This window comes from Saccostrea echinata, unplaced genomic scaffold (assembly GCF_033153115.1).
Source record: "Saccostrea echinata isolate AGI-Se365-2 ecotype Australia unplaced genomic scaffold, CSIRO_AGI_Sech_v1 ptg000022l, whole genome shotgun sequence".
In the NCBI taxonomy this organism is placed as follows: Eukaryota; Metazoa; Mollusca; class Bivalvia; order Ostreida; family Ostreidae; genus Saccostrea; species Saccostrea echinata.
Window position 1 is genome coordinate 9,684,461 of NW_026889771.1, and position 19,874 is coordinate 9,704,334.

Sequence of the window (19,874 nt, forward strand, 5' to 3'; positions counted from 1 at the left end):
TATGGGCCCTCGTTGGTGGGGAGGATTAATTTAGTTGCATCGTTTATAGAGACCATTTAAAAATGTCCATATACAGGGGTGAAGGTCGCCAATAGATCAGTGAGGCTTATTTCTTGTGCTATGAAGCAGTAAAGTGATTTTTTTTTTAAATTCAAATCAAGAAAAATCCCCTTTTTATTGGTGAAGTTCTAAATATTTGATTCCACTTCATATCGATTACATACATACACAAAACTGACATAAGAGTAAACATTGATTTATATAATGTATCATCAAATTTGATAAGATAACTGGTACATTTCATATACAATGAATGTATTATAGTATGTGCAACATATTGATGATACAAACTCGAATTCAAATTTCATATGTATGCACAGCAATTGCAGTGATATATCAATTTATTGAGATGGTTTCTTCGGTGAGAATATATAGAATACTTACAGAGCGATGTAAAGTACATCAAATTTGACTTACATAATTTCGTTGTCAGAAACTATCTATTGTTATAATGTGTATTTGTAATATTGTAGAAAAAAAGGTATATTATACATTAAAAGGAAAAGAGCAATAAACGATGAATTATTGAAGGGAACTTTATAATATGTTAAAGTCATAGAATATTTTTTGAAAGAAGTCTCTTCTTGGATTTTAGAAGACATGTGTTACAATAAAAGATTAATCTTAATTAAAACTTATCAATAACTATAATATAGTTACACATAAGTTTTAATCAAAATTTTAATTTTTAAATTAACGCACACAGTCAACACCTCAAAAAGCAAAATGATCAAAATCTACTTACTTATTTCTTCATAATCAGAAGCACACTCTGTATTCTGAAAATAAAGTAAGTAAAAGGAAATAAAAATTCACTGTAGGTAGAGTAGGCATGATTCTATAAAGCACATTTTCTACTACTTCCGGTGAATTCTACCAACCTGAATTTGCTCTGAAAGAGCACTATGACCTGCAAGTAGTGCAATCTCACTTGGAGTTCTGTCATCTTTGTTTTTTATCAGCCTAGCGGCCTTATAGCCAGGATACCTCATCAATGTCTCGCAGAACCGACGTAAACCGTATTTTGCAGCAAAATGGAGAATAGTAGGAAGTTCAGACTCCGATGCATTGGCTAATATAACAGTGAGTGATTTAAAAAAAAAATCAGAGTTGAAACCATGCATTTTTAAAATTGTCAATGCTAATTTTATTTTCTGTTAAATGAATAAAGTCTTAAGCTTTTTGAATCATTTTATGTTCTAAATGCTCATGCTCTAACAATAATTATATTCTAAGCATATAATTATGTACCAACCAAATATTTTCGAATTTTCCTCTTGAGTCACGTTTTCTAGGCCACTCAGTGGAATTCTGTAAGTTTTGAAATTTGAAAATTTTTCACTTAAAATCAGATCTAAAGCTTCAGCGTTTTCAGTTTTCATTGTCTTACAGATGAAATCTATGGGGTTTATGACGTCATCCAGGAGATCTGAGAGCAGTTGCATTTTGGGACGAATTGCAAACGATGTTTTTCCCAGGGATGAATCATCAACCAGAACCTCAACTAAAATTTCACCCTCCGGCATCCCTAAAGTCAGAGGAGAACATTTTCTGGGCAATTTTTCTTGGTAAGAGGAAATACACTAGAAGCATGGCATACTATAACCTTTTTAATATTCATCAATGAAATTTATTCTCTAGTACTTTTTCGTGTTTGCATTCTAGCAGAAATAAAAAAAAAAGAAACATATTAATTACCGGTAATTATGAACATATGAATTCCTATTTTCGATAGTTATTTGTTTATAGTTGCCAACAAGTTAAACACCCTTCAGTGTCTTTCAGCAAAAATTTTCCAAATACTGTAAATTTAATTCCGCAAAATCAAAATTTATGTTCGATCTGCAGGTATATCTTTGATTGCTTTTGTAGATCATAAATGCACTTCAAGTATGCTGTGACAAATTTCCGCGGAAAACTTGTGACCTTGTTTATATGGTATCCTAATTTTTTTTTTTTTTTTTTTTTTTTTTTTTTTTTTCCTTTAAAGTCCAATGACGAGACAGAAATACACGTCTGAAGGTAGTTATAACAAGTACTAACCAACATACGAGATACTGTACTTATTACATGTACTAGAGTGCTATTAAGTATTCACCCTCTGGGTTGAATTTGTAGGCTGTTTCATTTAGTTTTAAACATCGTAATGTATTAGAAAGACCACATCGGTGTCTCAGGCGAACATTCATATTCTTGTCGTTCACTGACTTCTTAAAGGTAATAATAACATCGTCTTTTGCCTGTAAGATTCAAAACTAAAATCCATGAAGATGTACATGTATTCATCATATTCATTCAGTATATATTTCTTGCACTTCTAATCTTAGACTTTGAAATTTTTCCCAAAAAAAATACTGATACTGTCCAGAAAAAAAAACTGTGTTGTGTTTATGACAATGATGAAGTAACAATTCCTTCAGACAATTCAAGTAACAAATATATACAATGTAAAAGTAAAACTCTCCTACCGTCCAAATCTCTTTTGGTGTCAGTTTGAAATTCACTAGCGTAGGAACTTCGAATGGTTTGAAATTCGTATCTATCAAAGCAAAAATCTGAAAACATGTCATTTTGAACTCCTCGTCGTTTTTCCCAGTGCTAAGGCATTTCCAGGTAAGACTGTCCGGACACTGATATTCCAAGACTCGTCTTGTGTTATTATTCTTAATATCAATGACGTCATGATGTATTAAGGCTTGATTAACAGAACCTGACGCTATTTTCTTTAAAAAATGCTTTGGTCGAATTTCAAGTTCTTCCAACATTTCTGGAGTTAAAACAAGAATAAATGTTTTGCTTTCTTCTGGGGGTCGCCCGATACAGACGTTGTGCTTACGAACTGTATATTTGAATTTATCCAAAGATGCAAGGATAAGATCACAAATACTTTCACCGTCATCGGCAAAATAGAGAACAATATCATTTTCATCTGTAAAAAAGAAAGAGATGCTGAATGTTCGAAACATCAAATTCAGTAAACACGTTTAATTACATATTGCGACTGAGAAATAATTCGGTAGAATTCTCTCTCTCTCTCTCTCTCTCTCTCAGAATATTTTTTAAATTAAAATGAAACGTCTACTCACTTTTATTGTTCATCCTGTTCGTTAAGTTTAAATGCAGTGCCTCTACGGTTGTTTTTACATTAGATAAGCGAGGGATTTATCTGACACTATTTACGTTGATTGCGGTAAACAAATGTGAGAAATAGATAAGCTACCACGTGGATTTATTGTGATGTGATGATGAAAGAATTATTTTAAGAGCAAATAACATTAATGGAGAAGGAAAATAAACTACAAAAAAAAAAGAATTACAATCTTTTTTTAAAAAAAAAAAAAAAGGTTTGTTTCCTCAAATTTAATAATTGATCAAGACCCTCAAACAAACAGAAAAATTTACTCATGAACAGCTTCAGCAATGTAGCAAAAAAAGTTTTTAGTTAAAATGAAACATGACAGAATAATTCAACAGCACCGATTCAATATTTGTCGTAGTGTTTGGTTTTGTATACGTGTATATTGATTAGCCTATTCTAAATGTAAAGGGCTTCGTATATCTACAGAAGGAACTAATCAAAAGGAAAACAAAATATCATTTACAGATAGGAGACGAATAAGGACGTAAAAGACATACACACCGTATATTCCACCATTTCGCGTTGAAATTAAGTCACCCTTTCTGAACATTCTGTATTATTTACGTATAATTATATACTTGATAATAAAGATACTCTCTTAAGTTATAATCAGTGTATTATAATCAATTAAGTGCTTAAATCTTAGCTAGGTACTTTGAGAGATTAAGAAAGTTTCAAGATGATATTATGCAGTGGTGCAATATTTTAAATGTGAAAATACAAAAAGAGACGTTATTCAGAGACCCTTTTTTAAAAGCTCGGTCATCACTTTAAAAAGTTAAAAACTGGGGTAACATGAATCTAATTTTATGGATAATTTATCATTTAATAAACAGATCTACCTTTTTTTTAAATGTCAAGTTCATTTTGTAAAACATATCAATAGAATTTTTTAAAATATATTTTACGTTTTGATATTAACAAATATTTAGCACCACCTTTTGTATATGTAAAAGCCTTTAATTCTATGATTGTGTCCGCTGCCGCACCATACATCGTTAGAAAAAGAAGATGGGAGAACAATGCGAGCGAAATGCATATAATGCGACAAACATGAAAAATTAAATCTTAATTATAACAAAATATTCCTATATATCTAATCCAACATTAAAGTATACTTTATGTAAAATCTATTTGCAAAAATCTCTCAAAGATTGAAATTATTTGCCATGAAATAGTATACAGACACTAAAGAAGGCAAAAAGGATCATCCCTCCATTTTTTTTGAAAGTTTATCCTCAGAGTTTGCGTAAAAATATACATTTTTATTAACAAAAACATGGAGCAAAGATCCACTATACCTTAAAAATACACTTTTATGACACAACATTCGCATCTTTTTACCGAGAAATACTTGAAGTCCGTTTAGTCAAGGATCATATCACAAACACGATTTAAATGCCAGTAGTTGTTATGAGCGGTATAGCGGGGTGGTAAGCGTGCTAGTCTGAAAGGAAATGATATTTAGTTTTTTTATTGCAACGATTCGAACCCCAGGAATACCGTATTATTTTGTAATAACAGAATGATTTTTGCCGAAAATTTTCCTCAGAAAGTGAAAAGTTTTGTTTATAATCATTTCATAAATATCAATAATTAGAACTTTACTCTAAATTTACAAATTGAATATGATTTTTACATATCTGAAGCTATAGGCATTCTGCACTCTTTGTTCACTCATCTCTTTTATTTGGATTGCCTTTGTCATATGTTAAAACTGCAGACGGCGGTAGTTAGGTAAAAACGGGTAAAAAAAAATTAATAAATTAGTCATAAAGAAAATTTCACCTCACTTAGAAAATTCTCCATTTTCGCATACATTTGACAAGAAAGTCTAAAATATAATTTTTACGACCTATCTCAAGTTTGAAATTGGTGCTATCGTGCGCTTATTTCAAATTATGTCAACAAAAGTCACGTATCCGAATTGTAATTTCTGGCATGTCATATCTGCGGAGGTAACGACCCTAAGACTTGTTTTTTTAAAATGGCGCTGGGTAAGCATCGGTACTTTGAACGAGATCTAAATAATCAAAAAGGCATGATTTTTCAAAACGATCAGTTCAATTGAAAGAAAAAAAACTCATAACCAATGCATGACTTACAAAATGAAACAGAATACGATCAAATTAGGGTAACGATTCATGGACCTCCGATGTCAGATACTGCTAGATAAATACTTATTATTTCTTGCCCCTTTTTTTCTATCGATGGCTTGCTTTCTTTCTTCATTTATATTTTTATGGAATTTCCTAGTATTTCTAAGAAAGTATGGATAAATATATATAGAGGAAATTCTATAAATCGAATTTTGATTTATGAGTTTCCTTATTCAAAGGGAAACTGATTGATTGTTTATAGTTTTACGTCCCTTGCAAGATTACTTCTCTCTTTCAAAAATATATTGTATTCCTGGTAACCATGACCTTTTCTTGTTAAAATATGAGGTTAAAAAAATATCACAGTTTAGCATTTTCTCGATTTTTATACGTGTACTTTCCAGTAAAATTTCCTTATTCATATGTACCAATTGTGTTTTTGTTTATCTGTTTTTCTTTTACGAGCTATTATTTTTATTTCCTTTAAAAAAGAAATTCCAGTAAGTTAAAACATGTCACTAATAAAAATATCTACCTTAGGAATAAAAGTACTGTATAAGTCCTGTTCCTTCTTATCTTTGTTATGTCCCCGTACTCGAAGATTTTGGGGCATATTGTTTTGGTCTGTCCGTCTGTCTGACTTTAGCCTTGGTCATATTATCTGAATGCTTGATGCTAGAGCTTTCATATTTCACATGAGTATTCCTTGTGAAAAGATATTTCGTTGGGTACCAACATTTTTAAACTCTTGACCTTGATCGTGGAATTTTACCTCATTTGAAAAACTTTAACCTTGTCCTTGAGCTGCCAAACGGGGGCATCAGTGTTTCACAAACACATCTTGTTATCTTTGAACTTTTCAGCTCATCAGTACGAGTTAATACGAAAAATGAAATAAATGTGAAAGTGGGTTAACAGGAGAATGTACAACAATATTCAATAAATACTACTTGAATGCATATACAGGTGTTTAATTAGTAATCTACAGAAGGCAGTCTGTGGGATTTTTCAGGGCTCATTAATTAGTCTTTTCTGTTATATTGTTGAGAAAAAAAATTATATTTAAGGTATTATTGATTATTTTATAATAATCCTAATAAATAAATGAGCACAGAAGACACAAAATCTCATACTTTTTAATGGTTTAGCAATCTTTATACAATGTTTAATGTAACGCATAAAATGAATTTTATATCCTATATTTTCTTTTTATCAATAATAGCTATAATATTGTGTCAACATCTGTATATATTTGTTCATGTTGTTAAAAGTCAACATTCTTTAATTTTACAATACAAAATTAAATAATAAACTCGATAAAACTATCATTAATACAATAGAATATATAGATACTCGTTGATTTGTGAACACAAGACTCACCTGATAATTAACCCGTTGTTTTTTGAGAGTTTGATCTTTAACACATATAAATGTATTTGTGGAATATTTTAGTCAATGACAAATATTACAAATGTGTATCAGTCTGATAATAGACGCATATAAGAAAGTATAATATAAAAAATATACACTTAGAACATTCCGTTCAAATCATAAATTTAAACACATTCAAAGTTTTGTACTTAGATTTCCACAATAATCAATTTCATCTTTGAAAATCAACGTCATGCGTGGTGTCATCTGTAATCAAAAGTTTTGTCATTGTAGATATATATTAAGTTCTAATATCATAGAAAAAAAAATATTGTGGTTTAAACTATAAATCAATTTTATCACAGATTCAATTATCCTGGGAAAAAAACAACGAATTTTTTTTTTATTTCACAATATTTAATTACGAATAAAAATGCTTTGATAAGGAATAAGAAAGGATTTTGTCTTGCCTGTTTAGGATCAATAGACATTGCATCTTCTAAAGATGAAACGCTGAGATCACTTGTTGCACTCTCCGTTAATGCACTGTCTGAAATAATATTTTTAATGTAATATTTGACTTTATGTTCCTTAGAAACTTGGCTTTAAATTCATGATCATATTTGGTAATATTTGCTTACCTCTTTGGCTATTCTTTGAACGACGTCTAACAAGAAGATCCGAATCGGACTGGAATGTATAATAATACTATCTATGTACATGTAAATGTAATCCTTTTTTCTCTTCTCCGTGCAATTAAATATTATTTTATGGAAATATAGTGACATCATGGAATTCTAATAGTTACCAAACAACTTGTCAAAATATCGTATAAAAATTTTAACTAAAATGAGAAGATAGCGAACAGCATAATCAATGAAACAATACAAACTGTGGGCAGAGACATCACGGATCTCTGAAAAGTTGGATCAGATCCATCTGTAGGTGCATGTATTTGTGGATGAACTGCACTTGTGAATGGCATCTTACAACACTGACGCATGCAGAAAAATAATTAAAATGTTGATATCAGGAACTTACTTGTCGGTGAGGAAGAGGTGGAGGACTATATCTTTTTTCCTGCCCTATACAGAATCACCAAATATAGGTAAGAAATACTTCCAACAACAAGCAATAATTCGACCGTCAGAGCATAATTAATTGCCTTGAAAATTTCAAAACTACATTAAAAACCTCATTTGGCATTGGTTTAAAATGAATCAAATTTAGCATTAGTTTAAAATTTAACTTGAAAATTAAAAGTTCTTGCAATATTTTCTAGTTTTTAAAATTATGAAGTTGTTTTATTAACAACAAGAATCAATAATTTACTTGACTTAATTTTCCCTCATTTATATCCAAAAGACATTACTTGCATAAGAGAACAAGTTCATGAAATTGTATCGATTATACTTGTAATTTAGCCACCTTTTGGCTAATCAACATTAAAAAATTTAAAACCATACCAACATGTATTTGAATCAATTAGTATATAATTTAAAAAATCTTCAAATTCATTCTGTTTACATTGGACTATTTCTTATAGCCATTTTAAGCATTATTTAAAAATTCTAAAACTAAAATTCTTTTATTTGAACTTAAACATAAAAAAAATTATTTTGAATATCAAAGTATCTTAAATGAATATTTTACCTGCATTCACTTGCTTCATGGTCATATAGCCGTCGGAAGTATTACCTAAATGTACATAGGCAAAATAATAACAAAAAGATGAAAAAACTTAATGAAATTTCAATATTTAGCATAATATTTCCTAAACTATATTGGTATAAAATCGGTAGAAATTTTAACAAATACCGATAGGTTCACTGTCATCGCTTTGAAACATTGCAAAGTTTTCAGGAGGTTGAATATTTGCTGCTATATCAGTATGACCTTCAGACAATGCAATCTGACTTGCTGTTTTGTCGTTCTTATTTTTCATACAAACTGCAGCCTGGTAGCCAGGATATTTTTTTAGAGCTTCACATAGTAGTTTTAACCCAAGTTTTGCAGCGACGTGGAGAAGTGTTGGAAATTCTCTAGCTGACTTCTTTTCTGTAAAATAACATGTCCTATAATTCGTCCGATGACTGGTTGTTTTGATGACATTATCTTATTATAACTGACAATTTTGTTAGGTCAGTTTTTTTAATGTCATTTAGACTACCGATTACTCTGTATATCTGATCAATACAGAGGGGTGGTTGACAAGGGATGTTTACTCCTCCTAGACACCTGATCCCACCTCTCGTGTTTCCAGAGGTCCCTGTTTTTGCCCTGTTCACGGTTCGTATTACTGGATTTGTGAGATCACTAGAATTTTTCGTTATCTTTACCTTTTACAGGATTGCAACTATTGTAGTGATGAACAGTACTATCTGGAATTGATTTAAGTGTTACATATGTGACATTCTGTTTCATCATAATATGAACTTGAATAAAAACGACATGTTAAGTAAAGAGAAATTAGATTTTATAGGCCAAATTGAAATATATCAAAGTCTAAATACCTATCTGACACGTTATCTTTAATTGTTTTCACTGCATTGTGTGGCAAGGGGTCGGGGGGGGGGGGGCATGTAAATAAATGTATGTACCACAATGACCATTACTTTGACCTTGTCTGATAAATAAATTTCTATATGTGTCTATAAATTTTACTCTAACTTCCATAAAATTGAAGGAAAAAAATGGTTTTCTGAAAGCTTGTTCCTAAATGTATACAAAACTGATTCAACGAATATGTTAAAACAGCCTTTGAACTAATTAAAACACACTTCATTTTACTCACTCCATATATAATCTCTGAAGTCTAACATTTCCAGTCCAGATAGGGGATTGCTCCCCCCGGTCCCATTGGTCAGAATGTCTACAAGTTCACGATCCAGAGAGTCTGGATCGTCACAGTCCATAGCTTGGAGGAAAAATTCAAGGGGATTTATCATGTCGGAGATCATGGATGAAAATCTGTCTATTTTGCTACTAATGATGAAACTTGTCTTTCCGGCCGAGACGCTGTTAGTAAAGATTTGCATGGTAATTTGTCCATCAGGCATTCCTGTCAAAGATTTATAGTATTTCATATTTATGAAAAAATTGAACTTAAGAACTCTTGTCATTGTCAATTTCTTCAGTCATTATAAAAATTGATTCCAAATATGTTTACGGTTGTCCACCATTAATAAATATTTAACATCATTTTAAAAATTGAAAATGTTGAAGAAGAAAAGGAATTTTCTTATCTTAATGCAAAGAAAGAAGAGGCGAAAGAAGTTTCAAAAGCAAAAGTGTCGATCTACGTTCTCGTCATGTTATATATATGTATATAATGATATTATGATATCGTAAAGTCAATACTTAATTATATCATTAATAGTTCTTACCTTCAGGTTTAAACGTATACGTCAAGGAGTTAAGTTCAGTACATTTTATCGTCTTTCGAAAATTGTTTCTTTCAAGTAAAACAGTTACATCACCCTTTAGTATTTCTTTTTTGAAGATCACAACTATGTGTTCATTAGGCTACAAAATAGTATAAAACAAATGGGATATTAAGAAGGTCTGTATTCAATTTTATTTTTAATTCATAAAAATATTCTTGTATTACATAAATTAAATAAAAGTATAAATCATAGTTATCAAATCATATTTAACTCACGGATGAAATCTTTTTGGGACTTATTTTGAAGCCCAGAAGCACCGGAGGTGCATTGGGTGTTGAATCCATAAGTTCCATGATCCGAAGCAAAGCCATCTTGAAATCTTCGGAAGATGTCCCTAGATGAATTGTGTTCCATGCACTTAAGTCTGAACATGATTCTTGTAAAACTTTTTCTGTGGATTTATTGCTGATGCTAACACTTTCATTGTGGCACAAAAAAGCTCTTTTCTGGCACATTGAGCATGCGCTGGAAAGGAACTCTTTTGGCTTTCCTTGGAGGTCGTGGATCATGTCTGGAGTCAGTATAACCAAACTCAGGTTACTCTTCGTTAACGTACATGCTGAGGAAATGTTGACAGTCTGAATCTTGAGCCGAAATCTTTCCTTGAAATAACTTTCCAAATGCGTGCTTATTTCCTCCCCGTCATCAGCATAGAGGATCGCTAAAGTATCACTTTCAACGCCTGTTTTAATTTTTTAAGGTGTGTTATTCGAAAGCATTATATACTAGTAACGTTTTTATATTTACCTTTATTTTTAGTCAAGAGAACATCTAAGTATTTTTTTACAAATGCGTTTTAGTGTCTATTACCTCTTAGTTTCAATATTCACGAAATGAATAATCAAAATAATTTACAAACTCATCTAATAATTCTTATCATTTTTCTTTTGTATTTAATGACGCTTACCTTTGCTTGTGAGACTCATGCTTGGTCTGATACAAGTTTGACGTTTACTTGTCAAAATGCTTCATCATACTGGATGATTGTATTTATATAATACGTGTTATCCATTATCAGTGTATTGATAATAATATACGAGATATCAATTGTACTAATTGTTTGTATTATAATCATACAATAAAAACTCATTATGTCATTTCTTTTGAAAATTTTGCTAGAATTTTTTTGGGATAGGTTTGCAATTGCAGAAATGCAGGATGCAGAAATAGAGTTTTTCTAGATTAATTATTTTTAAACTTTAATATAAATAAACTTTGTGGAGGAATTTATTTCAGTCCTTGTTTCTTTTGTTACTCAGAAAAGATATGCAAAAATATATCATTCAGTTCTAGATTCTGTACTGCTTATTTCAGATTGCATAATTAAAATATACATGAATTATATATACATTTTACTAACAAGAATTTAACTTCTTAATTAACTTCAATGTACATCTCTCCCTCTCTCTCTCTCTCTCTCTCTCATATATATATATATATATATATATATATATATATATATATATATATATATATATATATATATATAATCTCATTTGTATTATAACAGCAGGTAAGTATATGTGTCTCTTTATTGTAATCTTTACAAAGTGTCATCTTCAAGAAATATAAAGATACATGTAAGAATATGATAAGAGAAATAAAGTTTATCAAACATCAATATTTTGTTTTATAAAGTTCCTGCATATCACACGTGTTAAAAGATTTGAAATGTCTACGCATTTTCGACATAAAATTGAACGATTGACGGAAATCTTAATACATGTATGTATATTTAAAAATTAAAAATAAAAACCTGACGTTTTAAACTAAGAAAATCAGAAATCAGAAAATCCTTGGGTAAAGGAGGTTAAATTTTGTTCAAATGAAGGGCCACACCTTCTTCTAAGGGGCTGGGGGTTTGGTATATATATAGGGAAAAAATTTGATGATGAAAACAGAAGGGCCATAGTTACTTAGGTGAGCAATGTGGCCCATGGGCCTCTTGTTAATATTGTTATGTATTATGTTTTATTATTTTAAGAGACAACTATAACGGAGGCTGTATTGAATACAGAAGCATATTATGGAAGATATTGCATAGAGTGTAAACACAAAATATCGAGGAAATTTAATATTACCTCGGGCCAAATTATCCTGGTATTCACTCAAAGATGGGTTGTATGTACCAAGGAATAATCATTTGACACCAAGGGTTCTTCCATATAAAAGTTAGAGAGAATTGTAAGTCTAATAAATAAACATCGCCATCTATGAGATTTATCTCCTGAACTAAATAATTTCGTCATTCTTTACACACACAATAAAAAGAATAAAAAACAAAAACTGCATTTAATAACAATTATAACAGTAATTAGTTTATTTGTAGTGCTTTTTTCTTATTTGTATAAAAATATTGTTCACTTAAAATTCCGTGAAGCAAGCTTTTAACATGTATCATATTTCACAAGAAAATTTGAAGGGTATTCATCTCTGCTGTTTTCTTCGTTTTCTTTTTCATCATCTTCAAAGAGGTCCGAGAAAAGAAAGAAACGAAAATTTCAAAAACCTGAAACCTGTTATAAAGTATCGGTGAGAACATAAAATTCAGACAAACATATGTTTCATAAATGATCGGAATGATTTTATTTTTGTTTATAGCATTACAATACAGTAAAATTAAGTTGATGAAAATATTGTTGATATGCACTACTACTTTGGTGTATATATTATTGATTATTGAATCAAGAAATCATTATTTTTTAGCTTGAATATATTATAATACATACCAGCTCCATATCATAATGAATTCAAGGTAAACAGTCTCCATCCTTAAACTTTAAGAGAAGATATAATAAAACTGTTGAAAATATATACATTTATAACAACAAGCATCTTCAAAAGAGCAAAGAAATAATTCTATTTTATATATTTTATGAATGATTCATCTGTTTAATCATCAGATTCCTCACACCAGAAGCCATCACAATTAATTCTTAACTATACTTCTTCAATAAATGACCTAAATTTAAGACAATGGTTGTTCTATCTTTTGTGTGAACTCTAGATCTGGGATCGATTTATGACGATATCATCTTTGGAAATACTTCAGGTACATATTCAAAGTTTTTAAACATTGCTCATTACTTAATAACTTATACTGTCCTCCAAAGCAATATAATTACTCCGCCTTGAAATAAGGCTGTATTTGAATTGAAAAAAAATATTATGGGCTTTTTGTTTCTAAAACATCTTAGTAGAATTGCAACTTCCTGTTTTGATGTCCCATAATCATCTCATGTCAAAATTACAGACAGACCTGTATCTCGTCTGAATTCTGATTTGTCTTCCATATTCAATTGACTTCCATTTAAAGGCACCTAAATTGTATTTAAAAAATAATAATAGTAAAAAAGATAAGTGATGATTTAAAAGGTTAAAAATGTGAAGCTATCATTTTCAGTTTTAAAAATTGGATGGGTTTATTTGATATATATTAAATAAGCGGTGTTATCTTTACAATTTAAAAGGCCTTTTGAAAAAAAAAGTTAAATGGGGGATTGATGTTGAAATACAATCTTTCAACAGGTGAAAAAATATCTGATTTCTACCTGCCCTACACTTGCTTGATAGTCAAAAGTTCATCAGTTACACAGATAATTTTCCGGGGTATTTCCCTAAATGTAGATACACAATTAAAAATAGAACGTACTGACTGATCTTTTTTTGAGTTGTCTCTCAGTCCAGTTTTACTTTCTTTAGAAGGAGGTTTGGGAGCTACAACATATCAAATATATAGTTCTCTAAACAATCAGGCAAATTACAAACTAAATACTAAATACTTCAACGTAATAATATCGTGATAATATTCATAGATTTTAGAAACGAGTCATTAAGGACCTCTAATGTTAACATAAATTCTAGTATACCTCCGTAAAAGACAATAAAACAGAAGTGTCTTCTATTCAGTCTAGGGGGAGATTGTCTAGATTACTATCCTATAAGTATCTCGGTGCAACGAGAATCTTGCTAAATTGGATAGACGTGTCCTTAGAGCTCATATACATATTACAGAGGACTAAGTCCGTCGGTAGAATTCAAAACGTATGAAAAAATGTACATAAGCGGATTGCACCAATTTTGTGGAAGAGAATGCAGTATGCGTTGTTTCAATAGGAAAAGCTTCTTTCATACAGAGGATAGTCATTTCGAATGGTCATTGCATTGTTATTTGTTCCTTTTTTTCAAGAAGCTGATATATATAATTACCCGGTCCTTTTCTTTCTGGAAAATATCTCCCAATATCTGTTGGCCTTCTTTGCAAGGTCACCTGTAGAGAGAACATGTAGAAATTAATTGACAATTATATTTAGCAGAACTATCTTCTGGTTCTAATATCACTCTCATTACAATTTAAAAGGCATTACTGATTGAAAAACTCGATTTATGAGTCTTAATGTCATGACACATCTCCTGATGTTTCCGTTTGCGAATTGTGAAACAAAATTTTTTTATTCAATCTCAATTTCTAGAAAAATCAAAGTTCATCTACAAAATAAATTAACGTGACATTCTACGTCATATATGTATGTAGAAAAAAAAAGAAAACTTACTTTTGGTGATCGGGTTTCTTTTGCACTGGTACTCAGAATATTTTTAGAACGAAGTGAAAGATCTACAATTTTTAAATTATCGTCATTTCAAACAATCAAGGTAAACTATCAGTAGAAGTAAAATCTTTTTTTCTACATGTCTTATTTCTACAGGTCTTACTGAAGTCTAGAGGTAGTAATTAGAATTCACTCAAATGTACAGTTTATACGTTCCTTTAAATCTAGAAATTCTCTTAAATTTCAATCATCATTCTAACAAATGCCTTAAAATCAAATTTTCATAAAATTTGAAAGCATATTTCAAATACAAGGCTCACTTAAAGGTACATCTGTAATAAATAATTTAAGCCACCTTAAATACAAAAGCATACATTTTAATACCAATTGATTTACATAGTCATTTATATTGATTTACATACATATGAGGTTCAGTATAATGAAACAAACGTAAATAATTGTGGAATATTCATATAAATTTGACTGAATTAAAATCGCTAGAAACGACAAATCACAGGTTTGGTAGAACAACCACATTTTCTTTTTAATTGGTACACCCGTTTATTGACCAGATTTCATTTCAGAGAAGAAAAAATCTGAATTATATTTCATTTTACTTACTCTTAGGAAATAGTGGTAAGTCTTCCAGGACAAGCATCAAAGGATCTAGATCTCTTGAAAGCTGAAGATATCCCAATCTTTTAGCTAACTGACAAGGATTTTCATTGTCCTTGTTAAGTGTCGTTATGGCACTTTCAAAGCCGCGACAACCTTTTATAGCTTTACAAAACTGCGAAAGTCCATACTTTGCACCAAAATGTAACATCGTTGGCAATTCATTGTTCATCTGCACACCTATAATATTTTCTCAAGAATGTTTATTTGTATCTGAGAAGAAATAAAAGAATTAAAAATCATTATTTTAAATCCTTTTCTTCTGTTTAATCAATAAATTTTGATTGGCAGATAATGTATATACACCTTGCTGCTATCACAACCAGGGAAAAAATATATTTACACAAACTGCTAATAATTTCTTAGTATTTAAAAACTCTTTCTTGGTTTATTTACATGTAACTTAAATCAAATGTGTGAAAAAATAGACAATTCGTATTTAAAGAGCATTTGAAGTGAAACATACCATTTAACAAGTCTCGGTCATTAACAGTCTTCAGACATGGTGAACTAAACACATCATTATTTATCCTATCACTGAGCTCTCTATCCAGAGTTTCTCTATCTTCGACTGTAAGTTTCAAAACCTGACACAGGAACTCGACAGGGGATATTATATCGTCCATCTCCTTATACAAAAACTCCAATTTATTGCTAACACTAAGGTTTGTAGAACCCTCGTTCTTGCCATTCACAAAGACAGTGATCTGTGTTTGGCCATGAAGTAAACCTTAATTGAAATATAAACCGACTTTTCACTTTTTTATTACTTGAAATCAACATTGCAATAGAACTTGACGTTACGTATAGGTCATTTTATATCTTGAAGTGATTATTTAGTGTAATATAAATTGAAGGTACTTTTAAGTATTTTAAAACTTAGAAGTGACTATTCAATGTATTAGAACTTAAAATTACTTTTAAATATTTAATTGAAGTTATATAACTTGAAGGTATTTTTTAGTATTTTATAACTTGAAGTGATTATTTAGTGTAATATAAATTGAAGCTACTTTTAAGTATTTTAAAACTTGAAGTGACTTCAAAGTGTATTAGAACTTGAAGTTACTTTCAGGTATTTTATAAATTGAAGTAATATAACCTGAAGATACTTTTTAGTATTTTATAACTTAAAGTGACTATCAAGTGTATTGGAAACTTGAAGTTACTTTTAAATATTTTATTAATTGAAGTTATATATCTTGAAGGTACTTTTTAGTATTTTATAACTTGAAATGACTATTAAATGTATTAAAACTTGAAGTTACTTTTGGTATTTTATAAATTAGAGTAATATAACTTGAGGATACTTTTTTAGTATTTTATTATTTGAAGCGACCGTTATGTGTATTATGATTTGACATTAACTTCTAAATTTTTTTTTTTTTTGAATTGTAGTCGTATAACTTGAAGTTACTGTTAAGTATTTTGTAACTTGGAGCAACTTTTAAGTGTATCATATCTTGAAGTAACACCGCTAATTCTGATGAGACTGTATAAACCAAGTTCTCGAGATCATTCAATGCTCAATGGCCACAAGCATAGGTATAAATTTACAGACAATTGATAGCTTCACAATATCGGTGAAAAAATTTCAAAGAGACGTAAAGCAAATCAATATACAAAATGTAAACAGTAATACGTAGTTACTTTTCAGTGTTTTAATCACTGAAAACACATATTTAGAAAAATAAAAACTGCTTTTTAATATCAATGATAATTATTATTTGCAACGAAAATGTTTTGAATTTGACATTAAAGAAACAGATACGGAATGGGACGCTGCACATTATTATTTAGTAAAACAAAGATCATTTAATAGTTCATTTCTTCTGTAACTTTAAAAAGTCATTTGGTATGTATAAAACACAAACATTGAAACATTTTGATATAATCTGAAAACTCAATTATCATAAGATATTTTCTGGATTATTGACTTTGAAAAGTTATTCGAATTGAATACAGTGTTAAAATTTTAACATGTTTATATAATTATGTTTGTAAACATATTCTTTCATTCCTTACCATATGGGGAGAAAGAGAATGTATACGGATTCTGGTACTTGGCATCTATCTTTCTGTATTCTGTATGAACAACTACCATAGAAGACTTCTCCTTTTCAGTTTTGAAGAGAATCAACACATGATGCCTGTCCTGCAAAAAATGTTCAGTTTATGTTTATTCAGGAAAATTTAAGTAATGAACAAGTAAATATTGTTTTAACATAGATGGTGATGCAATATATCCCTCTAATACGATGGCCGATAGCAGCCGCCACTTTTTATAAAGAATTTTTTGTCACACTGTACATCGTTTTTGTCAATTTTCGTTGACAATTTACAACTGAATTGGTAATAATATATGTACACATACAATTATCACATTGACAATTTTCACCGGGGAAAAATATCAAAATTCATTTATGTGAAATATCATTAACAGGCGCGGATCCAGGTATTTTTCCAGGGGGTCCACATCAATTGTAACAAATGCAGACTCTGATTTTTTTTTTTTTTTTTTTTGACGACAAGCCAAAAAAATAAACATTAACAAATTGCCCAAATCTGAAACACCTATTTTGCGGGGGAAGGGAATGGGGTAAATGTAGTCACTTTCCTTTTCAATTTTCTTCAGATACATGACCCTCCATCTTAAGAGGGGTTCGTATTTCCAAAGGAGTGTCATTTTTCGTTATTTTTACACGGAAAAGAACAACTCTTACATTCCAGGGGCGGATCCTGCCACCGACCACCTTCTAGATCCATGCATGAATTTATATGTAGGTAAATTAAACAGGTTACTCTAAAGGGATAAGGTTCTATTAGAACTGCAACGTAGAGTCACCATTAATTCTAGCCTAGAATTGTCTTTTAGATATGCTTTCTCGACAGTTTGTAGTAATTCTTCAAATTTCATGTTGGTTACATGCTGGTCACAGGTTGAAGTTTTCTGGGGAGGGGGGGGGGGAGATTCGAATTTTTTTTTATATATATATAAAATCGGACGTTTCGTTGATGTGTGAATTTTGTTTTTGGACAATGGGCAAATTATTTCCGTAGTTACCAATGTTTAATGGGATCTGTGAAAATCACTAAACTGCACTTTTCATCTCTCTCAAGTCACCTGTTTTATGTATCTTGATTTCATATCACAGGAAAGAATTTTAATGTTTTTGGCTGGTGGAAATTTTCAGTGTAATAATCGTACATGTACAATAACATATAAAAGCATTACAAGTTTAGTTGTACTTTCAACAAATTGACAAAAACGCTGTACGTAATAAAATATTTTAATCAGAAAGTGTCGGCCGCTGTCGGCCATCGACGTCAATAGGATGTGAAACATTATACAATACCGTGGAAATATGAGATGGCTCCAGAGAATATTGCAGCAATCTCGGGAGACTCGACGGCTCTTCCTCAAGCAAATGCAATATTTGAATTAAAGTGGATCTTATTTGTGTTAATTTAAGTATTTTCCAAGAGTTGAAATCCGGTAATTTGGTCTTCAAGACCGAACTCACTCGTTCATCATCCATGCTTATAGGCTCATGAATCAAAAAAACACATATTGTGCTCGGGTGAAACCGTAAAGCTGAACATGGGGATTCCGCCATTGATTCCAAATGAAAAATCATTTCTGGAGTGAGTAGAAGAATGGCTGCATGGAAAGCCAGATTTCTGCTCTCTATCTCAGTAACATCACAAATGTTCACCGTGATTTTTGAGTCATCGTGGAACTTTTCTAGGTTTTCTTTGAGGAATACAGCAATTGGCTCACTCTCATGAGTGTGTATGATGAAGATTGAGTTATCCAACTTCTCTTGCGCTATGACATACTCATCCGATCGCCATGGTTCTTTTACAAATTACATAAAGAAAATATTACCGTTTTTATTTAATCATTTCAAAGCTGAATTATATCAGAATTTTACTGCATAGTTATGTAAATATTTTTTTTTTTTTTTTTAAAAAACACTTACTGCTGTACGTATCATCCTTTTCAGCCATTTTATAATTTGGGTCAGAGTTCAGAAACACTTATTTTAGCTTTGTTGTTCCTTTATCGTTAACCGACAGACGGATTGTTTTAAATGCAAACGCCTTATCTGGCACAAGAAAAATAAGGTAAGGTAACCCAAGATTTTTACTGGGTAATACATTTTCTACACCTGGGTAGGCACGTATATTTCTGAAGGAACGGATATGTTTTGCCAAAATAAAACCTATAAAGAGATAGGATTTAAACTATATGATACAATAGTGTTATTTTTTTTATTCTTGTAACATATTTAAGGATAAAATATACATACATTAGTTAATAATAGAAATGGTGCATCAAGATTCAAGTAATGTTTTTTGTACAAAAATTGTTGGTCGTTCATTTGTCAATCTGTCCTCTGGTTTTTTTTTTTTTTTTTTTACATTTTCACATCATGGCTTCCCTCTTCAGAATCAGTAGACTACTTTAAACTACATTATGAAGAAAACATCTTTGGGCAAGTGGAGACAATTTGTGATTTTTTTATAAAGC

General features: G+C 30.5%; 3 protein-coding genes across 3 annotated transcripts; all 3 read right to left on the reverse strand.

The window, feature by feature from the left end:
- Positions 1-776: 776 nt before the first annotated feature.
- Positions 777-4,195, reverse strand: LOC133190695 (B-cell scaffold protein with ankyrin repeats-like). The gene is made up of 6 exons (XM_061326384.1): positions 4,108-4,195; positions 2,529-2,989; positions 2,159-2,300; positions 1,316-1,588; positions 942-1,132; positions 777-839 (listed from the first exon to the last, which is right to left on the reverse strand). Exons 1-6 carry the CDS (start codon positions 4,193-4,195, stop codon positions 798-800), a joined length of 1,197 nt encoding a protein of 398 aa, XP_061182368.1. The 3' UTR covers positions 777-797.
- Positions 4,196-6,864: 2,669 nt separating this feature from the next.
- On the reverse strand, positions 6,865-11,055 carry LOC133190696 (uncharacterized). The gene is made up of 10 exons (XM_061326385.1): positions 11,023-11,055; positions 10,331-10,797; positions 10,056-10,194; positions 9,464-9,730; positions 8,488-8,727; positions 8,323-8,367; positions 7,711-7,754; positions 7,311-7,359; positions 7,140-7,219; positions 6,865-6,936 (listed from the first exon to the last, which is right to left on the reverse strand). The coding sequence occupies exons 1-10, from the start codon at positions 11,039-11,041 to the stop codon at positions 6,865-6,867; spliced, it is 1,422 nt and encodes a 473-aa protein (XP_061182369.1). The 5' UTR covers positions 11,042-11,055.
- Positions 11,056-12,479: 1,424 nt separating this feature from the next.
- On the reverse strand, positions 12,480-19,409 carry LOC133190885 (phosphoinositide 3-kinase adapter protein 1-like). The gene is made up of 11 exons (XM_061326566.1): positions 19,324-19,409; positions 18,697-19,199; positions 17,366-17,495; positions 15,807-16,070; positions 15,287-15,520; positions 14,669-14,730; positions 14,325-14,385; positions 13,768-13,832; positions 13,375-13,435; positions 12,845-12,892; positions 12,480-12,579 (listed from the first exon to the last, which is right to left on the reverse strand). Exons 1-10 carry the CDS (start codon positions 19,349-19,351, stop codon positions 12,888-12,890), a joined length of 1,413 nt encoding a protein of 470 aa, XP_061182550.1. The 5' UTR covers positions 19,352-19,409; the 3' UTR covers positions 12,480-12,579; positions 12,845-12,887.
- Between the last annotated feature and the right edge of the window lie 465 nt (positions 19,410-19,874).